Source organism: Poecilia reticulata, chromosome 14, assembly GCF_904066995.2.
Source record: "Poecilia reticulata chromosome 14, P_reticulata-male-v2, whole genome shotgun sequence".
NCBI lineage: Eukaryota > Metazoa > Chordata > Actinopteri > Cyprinodontiformes > Poeciliidae > Poecilia > Poecilia reticulata.
In genome coordinates, this window is record NC_088843.1 from 13,138,929 (window position 1) to 13,159,683 (window position 20,755).

The 20,755-nt window shown below is 38.7% G+C and overlaps 1 protein-coding gene across 10 annotated transcripts in view; it reads left to right on the forward strand.

Annotated features, from left to right (window-relative positions):
- The window catches only part of LOC103475883 (unconventional myosin-XVIIIa-like), a 120,552-nt gene that overhangs the window by 43,655 nt on the left and 56,142 nt on the right, over window positions 1-20,755 (forward strand). For all 10 annotated transcript variants that reach the window (XM_081615572.1, XM_008427827.3, XM_081615571.1 and 7 more), the window contains 14 exons: window positions 9,405-9,548; window positions 9,733-9,822; window positions 10,015-10,134; window positions 10,227-10,341; window positions 11,483-11,610; window positions 12,736-12,890; window positions 13,613-13,736; window positions 13,820-14,020; window positions 14,172-14,282; window positions 15,607-15,711; window positions 15,886-16,032; window positions 16,267-16,380; window positions 17,289-17,405; window positions 18,691-18,774. In XM_081615572.1, coding sequence (XP_081471698.1) covers window positions 9,405-9,548; window positions 9,733-9,822; window positions 10,015-10,134; window positions 10,227-10,341; window positions 11,483-11,610; window positions 12,736-12,890; window positions 13,613-13,736; window positions 13,820-14,020; window positions 14,172-14,282; window positions 15,607-15,711; window positions 15,886-16,032; window positions 16,267-16,380; window positions 17,289-17,405; window positions 18,691-18,774 — 1,755 coding nt within the window. The remainder of the gene's footprint in view (window positions 1-9,404; window positions 9,549-9,732; window positions 9,823-10,014; window positions 10,135-10,226; window positions 10,342-11,482; window positions 11,611-12,735; window positions 12,891-13,612; window positions 13,737-13,819; window positions 14,021-14,171; window positions 14,283-15,606; window positions 15,712-15,885; window positions 16,033-16,266; window positions 16,381-17,288; window positions 17,406-18,690; window positions 18,775-20,755) is intronic.

Consider the following 20,755-nt stretch of genomic DNA (forward strand, 5'->3'; position numbering starts at 1 on the left):
TCTTTTTATGTATTCGAAGGAAACAAATGATATTTCGTTTATTTTGACGCCTGTTAAAAGATACATGTTTATATGAATGCACAATTATTGTATTGGAGAAGTGAGTAAATTAACAGGGTGATTTTGTTGAAAGGAAAACCTTAAAGATGAAGAATTTCTACAGGGCTATTTTAAGGGCCTGTTTGGTCTAGACTTTAGGGTAGATCCTACCAGCGATCCTGCAAATCTTCAACTAATTACAAATAAGCACTCTAAATCTTTTGCTCATAGCTCTGGCCTTCGTGTGATCCATCCAATCATCCATCACAAGGCAGAACCATGGCCATTTCTTCTGCGTGCCCCCAAGAATGCACCCTTATCAGGCATGCTGCTGACTCGCATAGCCTCCTGCTCCACCCCACTTCCATTTCTCTGTTGGCATGCATGGCTCCATCTCTCTGGACGTAATGCATGTCCTCCAGTGATATATGGCACCCCACACTTCTCCATCTCTGTGATTACTATTTAAGTGAAAGTGCTGCTTCAGCCTGCTTGCGATGAACCAGCAGAAACAGAATCAATGCTCCTGCCCTCCATCAACAATGACAATGTGCGAGGCACGGAATATCTTGTTTCACTTGCATATGATGCAATTAAGATGATTAAATGGTCAAATTTTCTGTAAGATTTATCAGTGGTGCATGAATATGACTGATCTTTCTGCCGTTTAAGTTTTTTCATTGCTATTTTTTGTGTGTTTAATTTGAGTTCAAAATGTAATACTAATAGTTTGGAACAGTCCTGTGTTTCACGTTCTGAACTTGAAAATTATAAACAACAAGAAGCCATCAAAATTTCAGGGCAAAAGGGCTTTTACAAAATCCATTAAGCAAAAAAACAAAATTTTCCCTCTACGCCCTCATCCCTTCTGTCTCCCACTAATGTATCTGTAATAGAAAGATTACATTTTTTTATCTGGGGTTTATTGATCTGAAAATCAATTTAGCTTGGCAAGGTAACATGTTAAATGCAGCCATGGCTGTGATGATATCTTCTGCTGATTCTGTTAATTTAGAGGCACAGTTGCTGTTATGAACTATGCGTGTTTTAGTGCTAAAAATTCCCTAAAATCCCTAGATAAAAGCTGAGACGGCTCACTCTTTGACACAAGCATCTCTATGCTACACCTATTCTCAATATTTTTAATTTATCTCTCACTGAACCGTCAACATTTCCATTGAACAAATAACTGAAACTATAAAAAGTGATTTGCAGCGCAGATTATTAAGCCTTAAGTGCAAAAACTTCTCTACTTGTGAGCTACGAATGTTGTTTTCAAACTGTGGGGAAAAAGTATGGGAATTATGGTTCTAGAACATTGACCTTTGCTTCAAACAAAAACCTCTCAAGGAAAAGGGCAGTGGAAAAATAAAAGTTCAAAAAATTTCTTCTGTGGTGCTGAGTGACAGATAAATGACCTGCCTATCTGCACAGGAATATTGCTGGCTTAACAAAAATGATGCACGTTTTTCAGGCTGCAGGTCAAATGCAAAGTGTATTTGTCATGCTGTCAGAGTCCTGGCATGTTATGTAGTGATGAGGAGAATACAGAGGAAGAACAAGCCCAAGTTGTAGTTCATTGGGTTGAGAGTAATATATTAAGCTCAGCATAGTTCACAAAAAAATCAAATGTCAGCTTCAGAGTCCCACTGTGATCAGTTAAGAGCACCAAAAAAAAGTGGATCACACATGGTTAGAGTTATTGTACAGGGTGCCACAGAGCAGTACACACAAAATGAAATTACTGATGGCATATTTCTCCTCCACAGTAGGGCTGAATCCACATAAAGCAAAGTTCTGCAGATTGTTAGGAAGCGTGCTGTAGGTGTGATAAATACGGTGTTACAGTTGTAATTAAATAGTCATGAACGCAGCTGTGAAAAAACCAGAGCTGAGTAGAGCCACACTTTGTGATGAATGGGGAAAATTAATTGAATGGTATGTACAAATACATTTAAAACTTTGCAAAGACAGACAGTTTGGGCGTTTTAATTTCTTCTGCATAGAAGTTGTTACTTCTGTGGGTTTGAGTTTAGAATTTTTATATCTCTACCTTAGGCCATGAGAGTGAAAACCCTCTACTGGGCATTAGATCACAGATAATGAGGCTAGTTCTATGTTTTCTCCATTGCATAGATATTCTGCAGCTCAGATTATACCAAACCCAACTGAAGTATGTTCTGCTCTGTTAGTAAAAAATAAATCTAGATATTACATAGTTTAATGGATAACGATGCTAAAGATGTTCTTATGCTACAACTAGGTTTTCGTACACTGTTCATGTACAATACCATATAAATCTGCTTGGGTGTATTTGCTTCTGATGTCAAGATGTTTACCTAATGCTAAAAGCATGATTGAGCCAAAGCGTAGCAAGTTTATATTTATCGTGTATTTATTTATATATTTATCTCAATCCATGCCACCCCTGAGTGAGCAAGAATTGGATTTGTTGTGATTTCGTGCAGACACATTCTGTCCATCAGATTAGGTTGTTAATCTTTCAGTGTCTGTCCAGTCTACTCTACATCCCTTCTGCAATTAAGCTGAGACAGGGGAAAAGGCAGTGGGTGCAAATGCCCCCTGCTAGGAGGAAGAGGAGGAGAAGGAAGGAAGCAGTGGGTGGAACAGTCCTCCTTTTCGTCTTGGTAATTTAGCCATTTAAATGGTAGTGGAGTTTTTTTTCCCCCTCCTTATTTATACAGCTAAATATCACTGAGACATGGGGTCCCGTTCTCAAGGGAGGGCTGTTTATGTTGTTTCATTTCATTTGACGCTGTCCTGCCCAACACCTGCTTCTGAGCTCTTATAATGGAAATTGTGGTATTTTTACTGGCATCCTTACAGAATTTTTTTTTCTGACTTGAAGTCTAACAGACACAGTAATCTTTACTGTATTGCCATCTGTAGTCTGTTTGTGTTTTCTTTTTAAATGTTGCTTGCCCTGGTTAAATTCAACACCTCCATTAGGTCAATGTGGATTCTCTGCATCACAAAGCAATTTTAGGTTTTCCTTGTAATGCAAGTTGGGCATACTCAATTTCCATAAAAACCTTTTAAAAAGATTCATACTTGAATACTTGGTTTAGAATATTTCCTCCACATGTTGAGTCGTTGTGTTGATTTTAAAGTTGTAACCTGCAGACAGTTTAGTCTTTTCACTGTAAAGAAAGTCAAACTATTAGCGCCATTGAAACTAATGGCGCTAATATAATATTAATTTATATTATATTAAGTTGTCAATAAATAATTAACTCCTTAATGCTGTGTGTGAGAAGCAAAAATAGAGTACAATTTCATATGGCCCTGATGATTAACAGCTCAGTGAGCAGTGGTTAATCAGTGTGACATAGAAAAATTGCAAATACACTTAAAATCGCTGTACATGCACTTGAGAGTTGTAAAGAAAAATAAATCATCGGGGTAAGAAGGGGTGTTAACATCTGCAGGAAACTGAGTCTATTACAAAGTTTACATTATTTTTAGACATGCTGTTTAAGATCAAAGGGCTTTTGCTGCAAATTTCAATTTGAAGATTTCTTTTCTAATTCAGAACAGACTTTAGATAAAAGTTAAGTTTTCATCCGCTGCTAAATTGGGAGCATTTGGTTAGCACAGCTAAACCTCTCTCAAGGTTGAGAGATCCTACCAGCCGTGATGAAGCTCATGGCTCGGTCTAAGAGCAGCTGCTGTGTAACTTCTAATTTAACAGTAAAACTCTGACCCTCCGTGTGACAGCTCACTTGTCAAAGCTGTCGAGAACTACAGACCGGGATTTACTGTTGGGTTCAGACTGATTATGCTGCTTCGCCCAGAATAATCGATACTTATTAACTGCAGTGCTGAGGCTGGATTTGTTAGGTAAACTTGCATGGGGTGGGGGCAGGGTGGATGACTGCTGCAAACAGCTGAAAGCAAATGCTGCTCCCATCATCGTTAATGCCTTGTCAAATGCAGCCCTGTGTGTGCCCTGAGGAAAAGTAAACGTTGTCCTCTGAGTTAGTATTAATGTTTATGGACATTTATTATAGCAATTATTATACATTTATTATAGCAAAAACATGGGAACACTCAAAATATGTAAAGCTTTGGTAATTTAAGGTGGATTATTTTAACAGCAGGTCAGCATTTAAACATGTGAAGACAGAAAGATGTGCAACATTGAGGTGATTCTTTAAATTGTTTTAGTTTCTGATGGAAGCACTTCTGAAAGTTAATGAAGAGTTTCTGGCAATGTTCAGAGTCCTCTTCCTGCAGCAGATCCAAAATAGATCTTGAACAGAGAGCAGATTCCCTCTTATGGTCAATCTTGATGTCCTTCTGTATCCTATACATGTCTGTCTTGTCTGCCATTTTGTGGCTGTTGCCTTTATAAATCTAGGAGTATGTACTGGACCCAAGTTCAGCATCCATCTTCTCAAATTAGAAAACATATTTAATCATTCATGTCAAGTCACAGAACAGACTTTTTGAAATATTGACAGTTACTTAATTACAACATAAAAATGTGTGTTGTGTATTCAGTGGATATACCTGTTGAGTCAGTAGACTAAGTGTTGTGACTGCAGACAAATCAAGACTATGGCTGATATATATGTATAAAGCTCTGGAAAAAATTAAGAGAACTACTTAACATTATCAGTTTCTTTGATTTTACTTTTTATAGGTTTATGTTTGAGTAAAATGAACAATGTTCCTCAACGTCGACGAAATTCCAACCAAACATTTAGCATTTATTTGCAGAAAATGGCAAATGGTCAAAATAATGAAAAAGACGCAGCACTTTCAGACCTCAAGTAATGCAAAGAAAACAAGTCCATATTCATGTAGAAACAAAAATACTAATATAACTCAGGAAGAGTTTGAAAATCAATATTTGGTGGAATAACCATGAGGTTTTCAATGGGATTCAAGGCAGTGGTCTGCTAATTTTTTTCCCAGAGCTGTACATTTTTTCCCCTGCTCACACAGTTTTGCTATGCATTTCTTCCGCCATTGCAGCATGCAAATTTATTCCTATTCATCTGATGCATATACGTTAGATACATCTCTCCTTGCAATGATATTGTGAAGGGCATTTTTTAATTTTGATTTCCATCCTGTTTATATTATTCTTGATTCAATTAGTCAACACCACAGTTGAGAAGCAGATAAACAGCCATGGTGGCTTATTGAATTGATTTCCATCTCCCCTCCTATGCCCTGTGAATATTTATAGAGCATCCTGCTGTTGAATGTTTGAATAATTATTGCACAATAATATCCTTTTGCACCCTTGCTTCTACCTTCATATCACTTGGAAAAAAACTGATAGGGCTCCGTAGCCTCTTGTGCTATTTGAAGTGTCCAATCTTAAGAGTTAGATTAGATGGCAATTTGCCTCCGGAACGGTTACCGTCGAGCGGTGGTGAAGCCACTCAGACACTTTCTGCTTGATGTATACAGATGTGACAGGAAGCCCCAATTTTCTTTGATTTATATTTCCTGGCATGTTAACCTTGTGAAACCGTGCCAAACCCATGTGACAAAAATGACAAAACCACATTTTTTTTCTTGTTTCTTTTTTTCCACCCTCTTTTTTTCCTCCCCACTCATTCAGCTGTCTCCTCAAGGGGACATCCTGACATTTTTAAAGTCTGTCATTTTGCCTCAGCAGGCACTAACTGTATTGGTTGTTGTCCTTCAGGTACCCTACAAATCTTTTTTCTGCCTTTTTTGCATATAATCAGCCCCACATACATGTGTTGGCTTGCAGATTAAATCATGTTTATGCATCTGGTAGACATTTTTAAAAGCGACCTACAAATATGGATATAACATTGCAATCAATGTCAAAGCTAACAATAAGCTACATGGAAGGTTCTGTCAGAGGTGATTGGGTGGTAGTGCAGATTTAAAGGGGGAAGAGCAGTGGTTGAGAGGGAATAAGAGGGGAGAGAAGAGTACAGGGTAGGTGCTAGGGCAATCCTCGGGGAAGGTATTTGACCTCTGAGTTTTAAATTCAAAATGTATCCAAATTTGTACAGGAATAAATGTGCTTCATGAGATGCAACATAACTATCAAACCATAAGCAAAAATGTTCTGTAGGTATTCAGTACTATTGTCAATTCTGTAAATTATTTATTGCAAATGTTATCCTAAAGAAGTAAAAAAAAAAATTTATCAATTATTTTTAAAGCAGCAATTCGATCTTTGTTGATTTAAACTGGACTGAAATCCCCCTCCCATAACCCAGTTTATTTTTCTTCTTAGTTTAATGGGGTTGTTGGGAATTCTAGAAATAAATATGCTCAAATCTCCTATTTACTGTCACTTAATAATAGAATATTTTCTGAAGACTTTTTATTTTTCTATATTTTTAACAGATTATGTTTGTAATCCCTTTTTGGGCCAGTTTACGCCTAAAAAATCTAATCAAACTAGAATAATTATATATGACCTCTTGCTGGTATATATTATACATTAGTCATATCACCAAATAATCTTTTAATAAGATTATAGAAAATTACATTCAATTTGCAGTTGTCAAAGCGGGCACAGAATGTCTGCAAGGTGAGTACAAACTGAGACGTATTTAGTAGTGACAGACGGCTCCTAAAAAGGTTTGAAATAGTGAAAGGGTAATCTATCCAGCATCCAGATATTTATGAGGAACAGTCACCCCCTGCTGGCCTGGATGTCCAAAGTGGGGGCTGCATGCCTGTGACTGGATTTGAATGTATTCTTTCTTAATTTTTAAGGCAGAGCCTATGAAAAAAAGTAACTATTGCAGCCTTCAGAAAAATCTGTCGTATAGAGCTCCAGGTGCTGTCATTTTTTGAAAGGCATTATTTTCAGTGAAAAAAAAAAAATCACTCGTACCCACGCTTGCTTTCTTACGTATACATTCCCAGGTCTGCGTGCAAATTCTCACTACTGAGAGTGCTTTGTTTCTTAATCTTGGTTCACAATTGTAACTCATCACACAGTCATACAGTTGTCACACCGTCTTAATTTGATATGAGAACCAGAATGATTATCCATGGTGCTCATGGAGCCTAATCTTTTGTTTGTTTTCCTTTCTTTTTAGACTAAATATGACAAGTGAAACCTGCTTAAATCTTCTGCCAGAGAATTGCTGCATTTTGTTACACGTTGAAGCTTTGACTGTGTGACAAATCCTAATTGGTTATAGAGAGTACCTTCAGGGCAAAACGTACCTGATGCTGCGAATTGTGTTGCTCTAATTGGGTTTGCCCATAATCTGCCGCTGCTAGAGAGCCTCATGCATAAGCAGCATGGAAATCGTGTAATACTTGGAATGAGCTGCCGACATGTTTGATTTAATTAATCAAAAATTAGCTCCCAGCCTTGGAACGCACTCTGTGGAAACTCTCCAGAGGAGGCAGGCAAGTCCTGGGATAACTGCTTGGCTATAAACAGGCAATCAAACACATTAAAGATGCAGTGTTTCTGGGATTCGGTTTAACGGTGTTGAGGATGAGAGATTACTGATTGATGAGTTTTATGTCTCTGGCCCACTGTCTTCTTTTTTTTAATTATTTGTCTATGACATTCTCTTTTCTTTTCTGCAATTAAATCATTAAGAATGTGTGGGAAAGAAAAATATTGCGTCCCCTGCACATTTTTCATACTACAAGCATAAAGTTAGATGCATTTTATTGGGGTTTTAATGTGACACAGTAACACAAAATAGTGGAAATAAATGTTTGAACTCTACTGAACAAACAGGCTCATAAAGACCAAGTAACATACTAAGACAGGTCAGGGATAAAGTTTTGGAGAAGCTTAAAACAAAGCTAGGGTTATAAAACTGTATCACAACCTTTAGTTGTGTCTCATAGGGCACTTTTTAAACTCCGTGTCACTGAAAACCTACCAAGACGAGACAAGGGAAGCATTAACCAGAGAAAAGGCTCAGTGCCACTCTGAAGGAGCTTTGCAGAGATTTGCAGCACAGGTGGCAGAATCTGTAAACAGGATAACTATTAGTTTTACAACAACAAAGTCCCACACAGAAAACATGTTTAAGTAAGAGTTCTGGTGATACAATACCCATATCGAAGTTTTTGGCTGACATGCAAAAGGTCAGGCATGGCAAAAAATGAACGCACCATGGAAGGCAGTGTCATGCTGTGGGAATGATTTCCTTTGACAGGGACATGGAAGCCGGTCAGAGTTTATGAGAAAATGGATCCTAAAAGGGAAAACTGTTTCAGCAGGACAATAGCGAAGTTTCCATTAGCCATGGAAACTGCACAAATTGAAATTACAAAAATAAATTAGCTTAATGGAAACATGCTAATTTTGGCCGTATTGAAATATTTATTTTGCAAAACTGCAATGGAAATGCTTTTTTCACATCACACGAGTCACGCGATCAACTACCAGAGAAAACCACAAAAAAGTCAAGAACTAGCAGGAGAATGATGGTTTGTTTTTTATGTCTTTTTCAGACTATATGCAGCTGGCTCCACCAGTGACTCGCAGCATTGCGCAGCTCCTAAAACGTTGTGTGTCATTCGGATGTGTTGAATTCATAGCTCCTCTGTAAAATTACCGACTTCAGTTTACCCAAAATGCTGCATACGTAGCTGCTCCTAATTATAATGGGTTTGTCACTCCAAAGCCTGAATAAGACGCCTACGTCTCTGACGGCTGATAGACGAGCACCAACTCAAAGAAGATATTTCATGTAACAGGTTAATTCTGTTGCTGCCATGACTTTTAACGACTTATTTCATTAACAAGCTTCATTCAAGTGTGATTTTAATTGCTTAATTGATGGAAACGGCAATTGCAAAAAGAAAACAAAAGAAAACAAAAATTCCCAACGTTAGTAGAACGTAGACAAATATTTGTGCACATTTGTAACTGAAATGCAGCTATTGAGTGATCATATTAATGCAGTCAAAGTCGAATTGACTCAATTAAACTGAGGCTAAACTGTTTTTCAAAAATAATGGAATAATGATGTTACGCATAATTTTCACATGTGTAAAACTTGTATGGTCATAGTTTTGATTTGAAAGAGCTGAATACAAATGTACCTCAACCCCTTAATGTTTTTATTTATAGGAAAATATGAAAATCATTTTCCTCTTAGAAACTATGAGGTATTTTGTGTTGAGCTGTCACATAATGTCTTGATAAACTGGGTCGGATGCATCTCGGAGTAATGTACCGGAGTTATGTCGAATATAAAGAACATGCACATGATTTGCATATTGAGTTACTAGTTTACTAGCGTTATATACTAATACCTGTGTCCCAGTCTGTTCAGTTCTATTTTTATCCAGTGCAACAAATGCTCACAATCAAGTTAGCGAGTCTCTGTGGTAACTGCCTCTCCATATGTGTTCAGATCCAGGACCTTGCAATCAGGTGCATTCAGAAAAACATCAAGAAGAACCGTGGTGTGAAGGACTGGCCTTGGTGGAAGCTCTTCAGTACAGTTCAGCCACTCATTAAAGTTCAGCTCACCGAGGAGCAGATGCGAAGCAAAGACGTGAGCAAGCCTCTCTATCACCTTCCCCCTTCTCGCCCTACAGATTCTGCTCAATTGCACCGCCTGATTTCACTATTTAAACTGCGTCACCTGGCACGCCTTCACACGTCCTAAATGACTTAATAATTCACAATTTACTCGTAGCATGACGTGTAAAAATCTACCGCTGTGATCTGTGCTCCAGGAGGAGATACAGCAGCAGAAAGTGAAGCTGGAGAGAGTGGAGAAAGAGCGGAGTGAATTGAGACTGAACACGGATCGATTGGAGAGCAGGGTGGGTCTCTTTGTCTTTGTCACGGCTTTCGGGGAGCACCGTGTTTGAGATTTGTGGTGGAGTCTTGCCATCTTTTTCATTCTGGTTAAAAAAATAAAAATAAAATCGATCAGCAACTTGCATAAGGATCTTTGTGAGCACGCTGCAGCCGTTCCTCTCACGGGTTGAATGCCACTTCTTGTGTGTGAACAGATCTCAGAGTTGCTGGCTGAGCTCGCCGACGAGAGGAACACCAGCGAGTCGGCTTCCCAGTTGCTGGAAACTGAAACGTCAGAGAGACTCCGCCTGGAGAAGGACATGAAGGACCTGCAGGCACATGCACACACACAAAAAAAGACATGAAACACAGTCTATTTTCCATTTACTGACTCTTTTTCAATCTTGACTTAATCACTGCATTTCAGGTTAAGTTTGATGCCATGAAAAAACAAATGGAGTCACAGGAGATGGAGCTCATGGAAGCACGTCTCACAAAGGCGTCCGAGCTCAACGGAGAGCTGGACGATGACGACGATTCTGGTTAGTTGAACTCAAAACGGGCCTTGTAGATAAGTTTAAGGATTTCTCATGCAGTAAGGGCCCTCTCTGCTAACAGAATCTAGGCTTTTTTTAAGCATTTATTTCAAATGCCCTAATTGATTGTACTTTTGACACCAGCAGCAGCCTGACTAAGCCTCCCTAATGGGCATGTCAGCTCAGGTCAGTAATATAAATACTGAATCGCAGTTTGAAAATTTCCCCTACACTAATTGTAGCTGCAGGAATGAGTCCTTTGCTCGACTGTTACAGCAGGAAACGTGGCAGTAATACATATTTTGCAAAGTACTGCTGAGGATATTTCCCAAGTTTTGGGTTTACGGCTTGCGGATTAAGATGTTCACTCCCAGGCATACAACTAATGGCCACTGATTGGTGTCCCCCCCCTTTTCCGCAAGAAAATGGAGCGCCTGCTGAGAGCTTTTTGTCTATGGGGCTTTATTCCCCCCATGCAATACCGCCCCCTTCAACCCACCTCAGCAGACAAGCCATTACAGAGCATATCAGAATTCTTAGATGAATGAGAAAGTAATCGTTGGGATCAGAGCTGGTGGCCCTGCAAGTTGTCATTATGCTATATATATGCTAATGAGCAGCACTGATGGAGGAGCCCGTGTTGGTATGTGAAGGAGAAATGGACAGCCTCAGAAATGATAAGGCTTGGAAATGAACCCGAACCTGAATGCCTGCCTGGCCGCTGTTTTAGTTCTGATAGCCTGTGACAGCTCCAGAATTAGGGTCGGCGAAGAACTGCGGAAAGTGCCACTTAGATGTGTCCTTCTCTTACAGCTATTGTTGTGAGCTCAGAATTCTTACCTGAGGTTTATTCAAGATTATCGTTGAAACGCAAAGGCTGCTTTGTAGTTTCCTGTGGAATTTTTTGAACTCGTAAGGTCATGTTTTGATGAAAGAAGCTTTATTTCCTGAAGGATTATATTATGTCGGTCCTTGAATGCGATAACCATCTGAGCCAGTACAGTGCACTCGATAATCCACAGCATCCATCAAATCTGAGCTTTTGAGACGCTTTTTGCTGTGTACCCCCGCTAGGCCCGCATTAAACGTGGGAGACACCCAAAATGTCACAAAGACATTTTCTGAACTGTGCGCCTTTTTTCTCTAGGAGGCGAGTGGCGGATAAAATACAATCGAGCCATTCGGGAAACGGACTTCACCAAAAAGAAACTCCAGCAGGAGTTTGATGACAAGCTGGAGACAGAACAGCAGAGCAAAAGACAAGTTGAGAGAAAGGCAAGAAAGAATAATGATGCCTCCACGAGTGACTTTGTCTATTCCAATGTGTGCGGCATTGATTCACAGTAATCTTTAAACCTAGAGATGCACCTAATACAATTTCGCGGCCAGTTTCTGAGCTCTGGATTATCTGAAACTTTGAACTGCAAGTACTGATTTTAGCTGATTCTGATTCCTTATCAAATACTCTGATGTGAAAAGACCTAAAAACGGCTTGGAAAATAATTGTGTTAGCCTATTCTGCCGTCAGCTATTATTAATTATTAAAGATAATACTAAAGGTAACATCAGGTAATGTGAGAGAGCACTTGCTGTAAACAGTGTTTTATAAGAACCAAGAAAACCTTCTTTCCATTGACATTGTGAACTCTCTTTAGTGTATTAAATTAGTCATTAGGTTCTGTTTGAGCAGTAATCACTGCTTGCAAAACAGTGGTTTGCACATACTTGGACCACAAATCATTCATACCCAGGTATGTTTAGTCTTAAAGTGATCTTTGAATTTTGTTTCTGTGGAACCTGAGTCTGATGGAGAATCGGTGGAAGGAGCAAAAGGTTAGGGTAATGACAACGAGGCTTTCCAACTTCAAAGACTAAGATGAAAGATAAATACACTAGTAGAAATCTGCAAAAATCTGCTGAGCATTTAATGGGAAGATTTTTTTTTTTATATCAATGAAGATTTTTGCAGTGATTTTTGTGAAAGCGATGAAATTTTTTCTGTCACATTTTAAAATGTGAATACAAATATGTTTTTCCATTTAAAAAGTACAATTTACAAAAAAATATTTAGAATTTTTCTTTCTGTATTAAAAAAAAAAAAATTAATAATATATATATATAATTTTTTTTTTTTTTTCCCAAGAATTGATACTCCTTTTCGGTGTTTTATTTCACATCAGTTGTAAACTTATTGGTTGACTGAAAGTCAGTTTATATCTAAATTTGCCACGAGTAGTTTTTCATCAGTCAGGAGTGGACAAGCCCAAATTCATGCAGTTCCAGCCTCCTAATTTATGGGTGCATCTCTATTTAAATTCCATTAATATACTGCACGGTGATACGTATAGTGCTATCAAAAAATAATATTTGTGGTAATATTTCTGTGTGTTCACATTGCAGCTGGCTGATTTGCAGACAGATAATGAGGATCTGCAGCGCTCTGTGCAGCAGCTGAAGAAGAAGTGCCAAAAGCTGACTGGCGAGCTGCAGGACACCAAGCTTCATCTGGAAGGCCTGCAGAGCCGCAACCACGATTTGGAGAAAAAACAGAGGAAGTCAGTTTCAAATGTGCTTCGCCTCTTCCGTGTTTTAGTTACCAACACACATCTCAGAGAATTTTTGAGCTCCGCTCTTCCCCGGGATTGCCCAACGCGATGGCCCACTCACATAATGCCCAAGTTTTCTGTAATTCAAATAGTGGCTGGGATGGTCGGTAATCTGCAGAATTGCATTAGTGGAGAAAATGACTTAGACTTTAAGCACTTAAGAAGCTATCGCTGTGGTATAATGTGATCTCTCCCCTGTGGCTAATTGAAGATGCTCTGTGGGTGAAATTATTTTCAGCTGCACTTCAGAGGGAAATACAGGGAATTACAACGAGCTGTCAGCAGGAAACACTTAGCTGTTAAGTTCACTAACAATAAGTGTTTCTAGCTGTTGGGATGATGGAAAAAAAAAAAACATTTCGAAGACGACCGAATGTCATGGGGAAATTTTTAGCCAATGGAAGGGAAAGTGTTAGAGAGAGATGAAGTGAAATGTGGGTCTTTGAAAGTGAATATCATTTGTAGACAAAAGGGAAATTTTTACAGAGCAAACTCTGTGTACTGTCTCACCATGTCATCAGTAGATTAACAGCAAGATTTTTGTCTTGCATTAATATTTGAAATGACTTAGGTTTGTTTTTCCCCAATAATATTTTTTGTCCATTCATGTTGTATATCATAGTACATGCAGTTCAGAGTTTTTTTTAAGCATCTGCCTGTATGTGCCCCAGATTTGACCTGGAGCAGAACCAGGCTCAGGACGAGGTACAAAGAGAAAAGAGTCAGCGGGAGAAACTGGCTCGCGAGAAAGACATCATGACCGGTGAGATATTTAACCTCCGCCAGCAGCTGCAGGTAAGCTTCCTCTTTCTTCTGCTCTCTGAGTAATACGCTATAGCCCCGGTGTCGAACTTCTACTGTGTGCCTCTCGTCCGCAGGACAAGGACACAGAACTGTACGCCGCCAATGTGAAAGTGCAGCAACTGGAGGCAGAGCTGCAGGATCTGTCCTCCCAGGAGTCCAAGGACGAGGCCTCGCTGGCTAAGTTAAAGAAGCAGCTTCATGACCTTGAGGCGAAGGTGAAAGATCAGGAAGAGGAGTTGGATGAGCAGGCGGGATCAATCCAAATGCTGGAGCAGGTACATGTGCTTCTATATTTTTGAGATTTACTTTCAGAAATTTCACTTTTCCGAAACATGAAACTACTCCAAAAATTATTAATTCATGCTAATATCGCCTCCATACATCTTATGTCACAAGCTGCAATGCATGTCCTTATCTTGCTCTCAGGCTAAGCTGAGACTTGAGATGGAGATGGAGAGGCAGCGGCAGACCCACTCCAAAGAGATTGAGAGCAAGGATGAAGAGGTGGAGGAAATCAGGCGGTCGTGCAGTAAGAAGGTAGGCGTTGCTCATTTTCACTCTTTGTGCATTAATTTTTCTTATTCACATTCTTTCTTCTCTAAGCTATCAATTAGCCATGCCCGTTTAAAGCAGCACAGAGAAACAGACACTGATGTTGACAAATGAATCACAAGTTCATTGTATTTAGCCCAGCATATGTTTATGGATCCTTTCACTCATTTTTGTCTTTGAAACAGAAGCAAAAATTATTTTGCATTATTTGTCATGCAAAAGATGAAAGATTTGTGACATTATCAAGAACCAAGTGACGATAGATCTGTATTTTTTTCAGTAACCCTGCTGGATAAATATACAGTGCTTTGCAAAAGTGTTTGAAGCCCTTGATCTTTTTTTCTATTAAAAAAAAAATCTGTATATTTTATTGGGTTTATACCTGATCAAACAACACATTATAGACATTGTGTTGGACATGAGAGAAATAAAATATGTTCTTCTGTTTGTAATTCAGTTTTATTACACGGTTTACATAATATTAACTAAAATACAAATCTTATACACATTGTTTGCATTTGTATTCAGACACGAGTTAACATCTACTAACTGCAGTTACAGAGTAGCAAATCTTTCAGGCTATTGTTTTTCCTGCTTTTTATATTATTCAAAGCACTTTGAACTGCCTTGTTGCTGGAAATGTGCTATATGAGCAAAGTTATCTTACCTTACAAAAGACTGAAATGTATGCCCATTCTTTTTCAAATGGCTGTCACATTGGATGGAAAACATCTGTGAGAATTAATCAAACTGTCCATCAAACCTTTATAACTGATTTATTCATTGACTTAAAAAAAACTTCTGTAGTGGCCCTTTCTTTGTTCTTTTCTTATGATTGAAGCTAACCACGAAATGAACCATTTGAAACTTAAATATGTACTATTTAGGTGACTTCTGAAAGCAGTTGGGTGCACTGAATTTTTTTTCAGGGATATTAAAGTGAAAGAGGTTAAATACAAACGTGGGTCACACTTTTCTGCTGTTTATTTGTAAAATCAAAACAAGCAAACAAAAAACAGCATTTTTATAATTTTCCGTTCACTTTGTAATTTTGTTGGACTTTATCACAAATTCCCAATAAAATACATAGAGGTTTGTGGTTGAATACTTGGTATGATGGTGTGAATACTTTTGTAAAAACATCTATGTCTATAATAAAACTGAATTACAAACAGAAGAACATATTTTGTCAAATGCCAGTAAGTGTTTGCAGCCCTAAACAGTGACGTCTAACAAGATAGTTCATGATGCATGTGTGACTTTAACCGATATTCGTTCCCTGCGTTTTTGACACTGTTGTGTCCTGCAGCTCAAACAGATGGAGGTGCAGCTGGAGGAGGAGTACGACGACAAGCAGAAAGTCTTGCGTGAAAAACGGGAGCTGGAGTCCAAGCTTCTGATTGCCCAGGACCAGGTACTGCCTTAGCTCTTTGCCTGTGCGGCAAAAGTGTGTGCGATTTAAACGCGGGCCACTTGTCTTGATTGGAAATAAAATGCTTTTGAGCCCTGAGAGGTGCTCTAAGTTTAGATGGAGGCAAGATGGTCATGTGTAATAGTAATAACTACAGAGGAGTGATTCGTTATTCAGGTTAGCCAGAGGGATGTGGAGACGGAGAAGAGGCTAAAGAAAGACTTGAAGAGAACAAAAGTCCTTCTGGCTGATGCACAGATCATGCTGGACCACCTGAAGAGCAACGCCCCGAGCAAAAGGGAGATTGTCCAGCTCAAAAATCAAGTATGTCCTCGTGGGGATCGTTTTGCTTCTAATTCAAAAGATGACAGGATGACGATGACAGTACTGTAGCCTTTAATAAGTGACAAAAAATAACTGAACAAAAGAGGCTTTTCAGAGTATAGAAATTGCAACAGTGAAGAAATCCTTCATCATATCCAGCAGGGATTCTTGATCTCAGCCCACTAACGTTTGTCCTTCGCTTCCTTCCTGCACGTTTCCTGCTGTGCCTCGCAGCTGGAGGAGTCAGAGTTTACTTGTGCAGCAGCAGTGAAAGCTCGAAAGGGCATTGAGATTGAAATTGAAGATTTGCATATTCAAATGGAAGACGTGGTCAAAACCAAGATGGCGGTGAGTTTTCACATCTTTTTCTTTTACACAGTGGAATAATTGAGTGTATGTTCCAACTAATAGAACTTTAGCTTGGTTTTCAGTTTATATCCAACACAAAATGCTTTTTTATCCAAAATGTAATTAACACTGTGTACATTTTGACCCATTAGTGCCTACACTGTTTTTCTTCACTTAACTGAAGCTTTTTTCTGCACTTGTGTTTTTTTTTTTTTTAAATTCACTTTTCTAATGAGGAAAAACCCCCAGAAACAACAATGTGTAATTACTTAAGGGCCTGTGCATATCAAATTCTCACTCTTCAAATTGCAGCAGGGTTCTCATTTATATGCATACAAGAGGCCATGCTGGGATATTAAAATAATAAACGCCCTTTGGCATATGTCTGATTTGAACATTTTGCTCTAATGGTTAAATGAGCTTTGCTGAATGTTTTTCTTTTTTTTTTGTTTCTCAGTCTGCTCATTAATAGCTGTCTCACGAGACTTCTTCCTACATTTTCGACTCATAGACTGAGGATATTTGTGTCTCTTGGGATGACACACAGTGTGCTGTGTGTCTCCGTTTTGGTTTTTAATTGCTACATTTATGGCAAGGGAGGATCTCGCAAATGTCTTAGATTAGAGAATTCATATTGAGAACTGGCGTTTTACCAGCTGAAACTCCAAATAGGACATCGCCAGTACGCTGCACACACTGCACTTTCCCTGGCCTAAATGAGCCAATTGATTATCTCCAATTGGTGTCATCCTCCAGCCAGCACCCTGACAAGACTGTTTCAAAGCAGGGAGATGAAACTCTGGGACTGCTCTGGCTTTGGCTAATCACCGTTTATCATATTTAATAGCTCATGAATAAATCCTGACATTTTGTGCTAAGGTGTGTTTTTCTGTCCGTTTGTCACTTAGCTGGAGGAGCAGGTCAGCCGACTGCAGAGAGAGAAGAACGACTTGCAGTCTCGCATGGAGGAGGATCAGGAAGACATGAATGAATTGATGAAGAAGCACAAAGCAGCAGTTGCACAGGTAGTTGAGCCTTTGAGGAATTTCAATCATTTGTTTGAATGGATTCGAAATGTCACCGCAAACACCGGTAGTATTCTTAAGAAACGGGCCATGAAAAGATTTATGACCAGTCTACAAATTAGCGCATTCTGAGGTCTGGGAAATATCGATGCTCATTAGACAAAACAGAGACAAAATGCACTAAAGCCAAGCGGACCAGACCAAATCAAGTCGGACAACACACCATCTGGTAAAAAAAGAAAAGAAAAACACCACCAGAACAAATATGCATTCGGTCCAATGATGTTTTGTTTGTGTCCATTTCGAATGCATCTGTTATATTTTGGGGCCACTTGGTTGGAATCCTTTCTGATGCGATGGATTTTTTCAGACAGCAGTTTGTCTGTCCATTTGTCTGTGTCTGTTGGGTCTGATTCCTTTTGCCCAAATCAGTTTTGTCAGATGCCAGTCAGTCTGTTAGCATTTAGTCTGCTTACGTCTGGTGGGCTAGTTAGATGGTGTTTACTTTCAGTCTGATCTAATCACATTGGATCTATCAGCATTTGATCTGGTTTAAACAGATTCTCTGGGTACAAAAAAATCTTGAATAAAAATACCACATTATCAGAAGACAAAAATGTGACCTGGTCAATTTCACTAAACAAAACAGCAACAATTATTGTTGTCAAAACATCACACAAAACCACAACCTTGAGGTTCTCCATTGCTAAGTGTTGCTTCAAACGAGTCCTTAGTTTAATCCATTTGTTTTAAAGGATTTTTTTTTTCTAACGGCTTATAGTCTTGTTTTTGATAAGGTTAGTCTGAGTCCCTTTGGTATATGGTTCAGTCATTGGTTTCTAGAAACTCATCGTTATTCGTCTTTGAGCATTTTTTCCTTTATGCGATAATATTTTCCTGAGACATGGGGATGATCTAAAATCTACACCATACTTATGTCTTTAGTTGCACCACTTATCTACCATCTGGTTTAAAAATTAGACATTAAATTTCTAAAGCCACTTCTTTTCTGCAGTGCGGCTTCTGTGTCGAGGACCTATTTTCTTTCTGACCCAGCATGTGCTTTCAAATCAGAGAGATCTGCTCTACATCAAAACCACATGACAAATTATTTTAGTTGAACCTGCTGTGATCACGAGCCATTAACATGAAAACTAATTTTGATGCAAGATAATTGAAACATTTCCGAGCCACCCGAAACTCATCCATTCTTGTTTAATCATTCGTTTAAAAGCGGTTCTTGTTTTCTGTTGTGTTTGTCTGCATGTGCGTTGGTGTGATGTAGTCGGCGAGGGACTTGAGCCAGATCAGTGACCTGCAGGCCCAGCTGGAAGAAGCCACAAAGGAGAAGCAGGAAATCCAAGAAAAGGTACAGTAAGAAGTATTCATAAGCATCTGCACAGCAGTCTCTGGGGAACCTGCTCACTGCCTCAGCACTTCTCTCTGATTATGCTTCAGCTTTTCTGAGAGTACCACTGATTATTGTGACCACGAATGCTTGGTTTCTATGGCGGGTTTTTTTTCTTCTGAAAATTGCAAATGCAATCTACATGTAAATAGTACAAATCTGTGAAAATTCACAGTCAATGTGGGAAACTGTTCTTTCGCCTCTCTGTTCTCATATACAGCGAAGGCATGTGTCAGCAAACCATTACACTGAAGAAATTAAAGGACTCATTCAAGGCTTTTTCAATAATTGTCTGCCAACACGACCTCACCACTTCAGTCTCGGGGAGTTATCTCGTGTTTTTAGGATAATTTGATTCGAAAACACAAGAACCCTAAATGAAAAGTGGTAATTTGAAACCAGTGCAGTGAGAAGTGATTTCTGTATCGAGACTCGGCTATTAAAGAAATGAAATGCGATAACGGAACATAACAAAAACAACACAAACAAATATTGGTCCTGTGTGTTATGATAATTTTAGTCAGCTAAGAAAAAAAAAGTGTTGTTCTACTCTCACACATATCAAAGAGGCCCTTGCTGCTGTCGTTCACAGTTGAGTCACTTTTTAAATGTCAAACTGTTTTTTTGCTGGAACCAGTGGGCCGCCTATTCACAAGGCCGTCTGAGACACACTACGTTCTATTAATCTCATTATGTTTTGATACACAATCTTTAACCTGTAGGTCTGATTGGACATGGAGCCCACTGTGTTTATAGACAATACCTTATGTGTTTTGTTTTATGCTCTACGGTTTTTCAAAGCTTTGAGCTGCTGATTAAAGTCTTCGTTTATTTTTGAATTACCCTTAAGAACTATAAAGGATAATATTAGTGTAGTGTTCAAAAGGGTTTTTTTGTTGGGCCTTCTTCTGCAACCATCAATTAAATTAGTTTAAGGTGACTTGATTCCATTTGTGAGCAAGGTCTGGCTCTTTAAATCAAGGCTTTACCCTTTGAATGGTATGAAAATGATTACAGAGTTGACAACAAACAATATTTAGCATCTTATCGTAGGAATTCACACAGCTTGGCATAACTAGCATCTACGAAGTAGCCTTCTCTATATATTTTTAAGAGTTAGTACTTTCTTAATATATGGTCTTCCCTTGAAGTTTGAAGCACAAAAGAATAAAAAGGAACAACTTTGGACTACGTTTTACTTTTTTTTTATAATAACCACAAATTGTCCTTGCATTTTCAAGCTGTGCAGTATTACAATTGCAAAGAACTATTTAGATGCTAATTTTTGGTATCCTGACCCCACTTTGCCAGTAGTAGATTTGGTCAGCTGAATGGACTTTTGCTACCTTTCATATAGATTTTAGTGCTAACATGCTAAAGTTCACGGGGAATAGCAAAGATATCAAAGAAGTGAAGGAAAAGAAAAAGGAGATATGTGATTTAATGGAGGCTTGTGAAATCTGTTCTTGAATGAAGGAAGTGCCTCTACATGGATTCCTTTTAAGTAGCTTCTTAAATCTCTGTGCTTCTCCTGACTTAATTTTTAAACACCTCACTGATACTGATAATTGTGAACTGTCTTTTTGTTTGTTTGTTGGAAATACTTGCATTTTGGCCGAAAAGGAGACGACTTGCAAAATAAACGACATGAATCTTTTCTGAATTTTGAAGTTGCTCATAATTGCTTTCTGACAGCATAGCACTGTAGGATGGGTTTGGGGAAGAAGCTGATATAGACGATATGTAGCCTGACTAATACTTTTAATGAATATCTGGCTGGATCCTTTAGATGATTGTAATATGAATGGTGGTGAGAGACATAATGTAGCCCTATAACAAGTTTTGGCAATACTCCAGAACATGCAGACTTTCGATTGAGGAGAAATTGGTTATTGAGCATGCAGGGGGGTTCTGAGAAGAATGAGATCAGTGATCAATAATG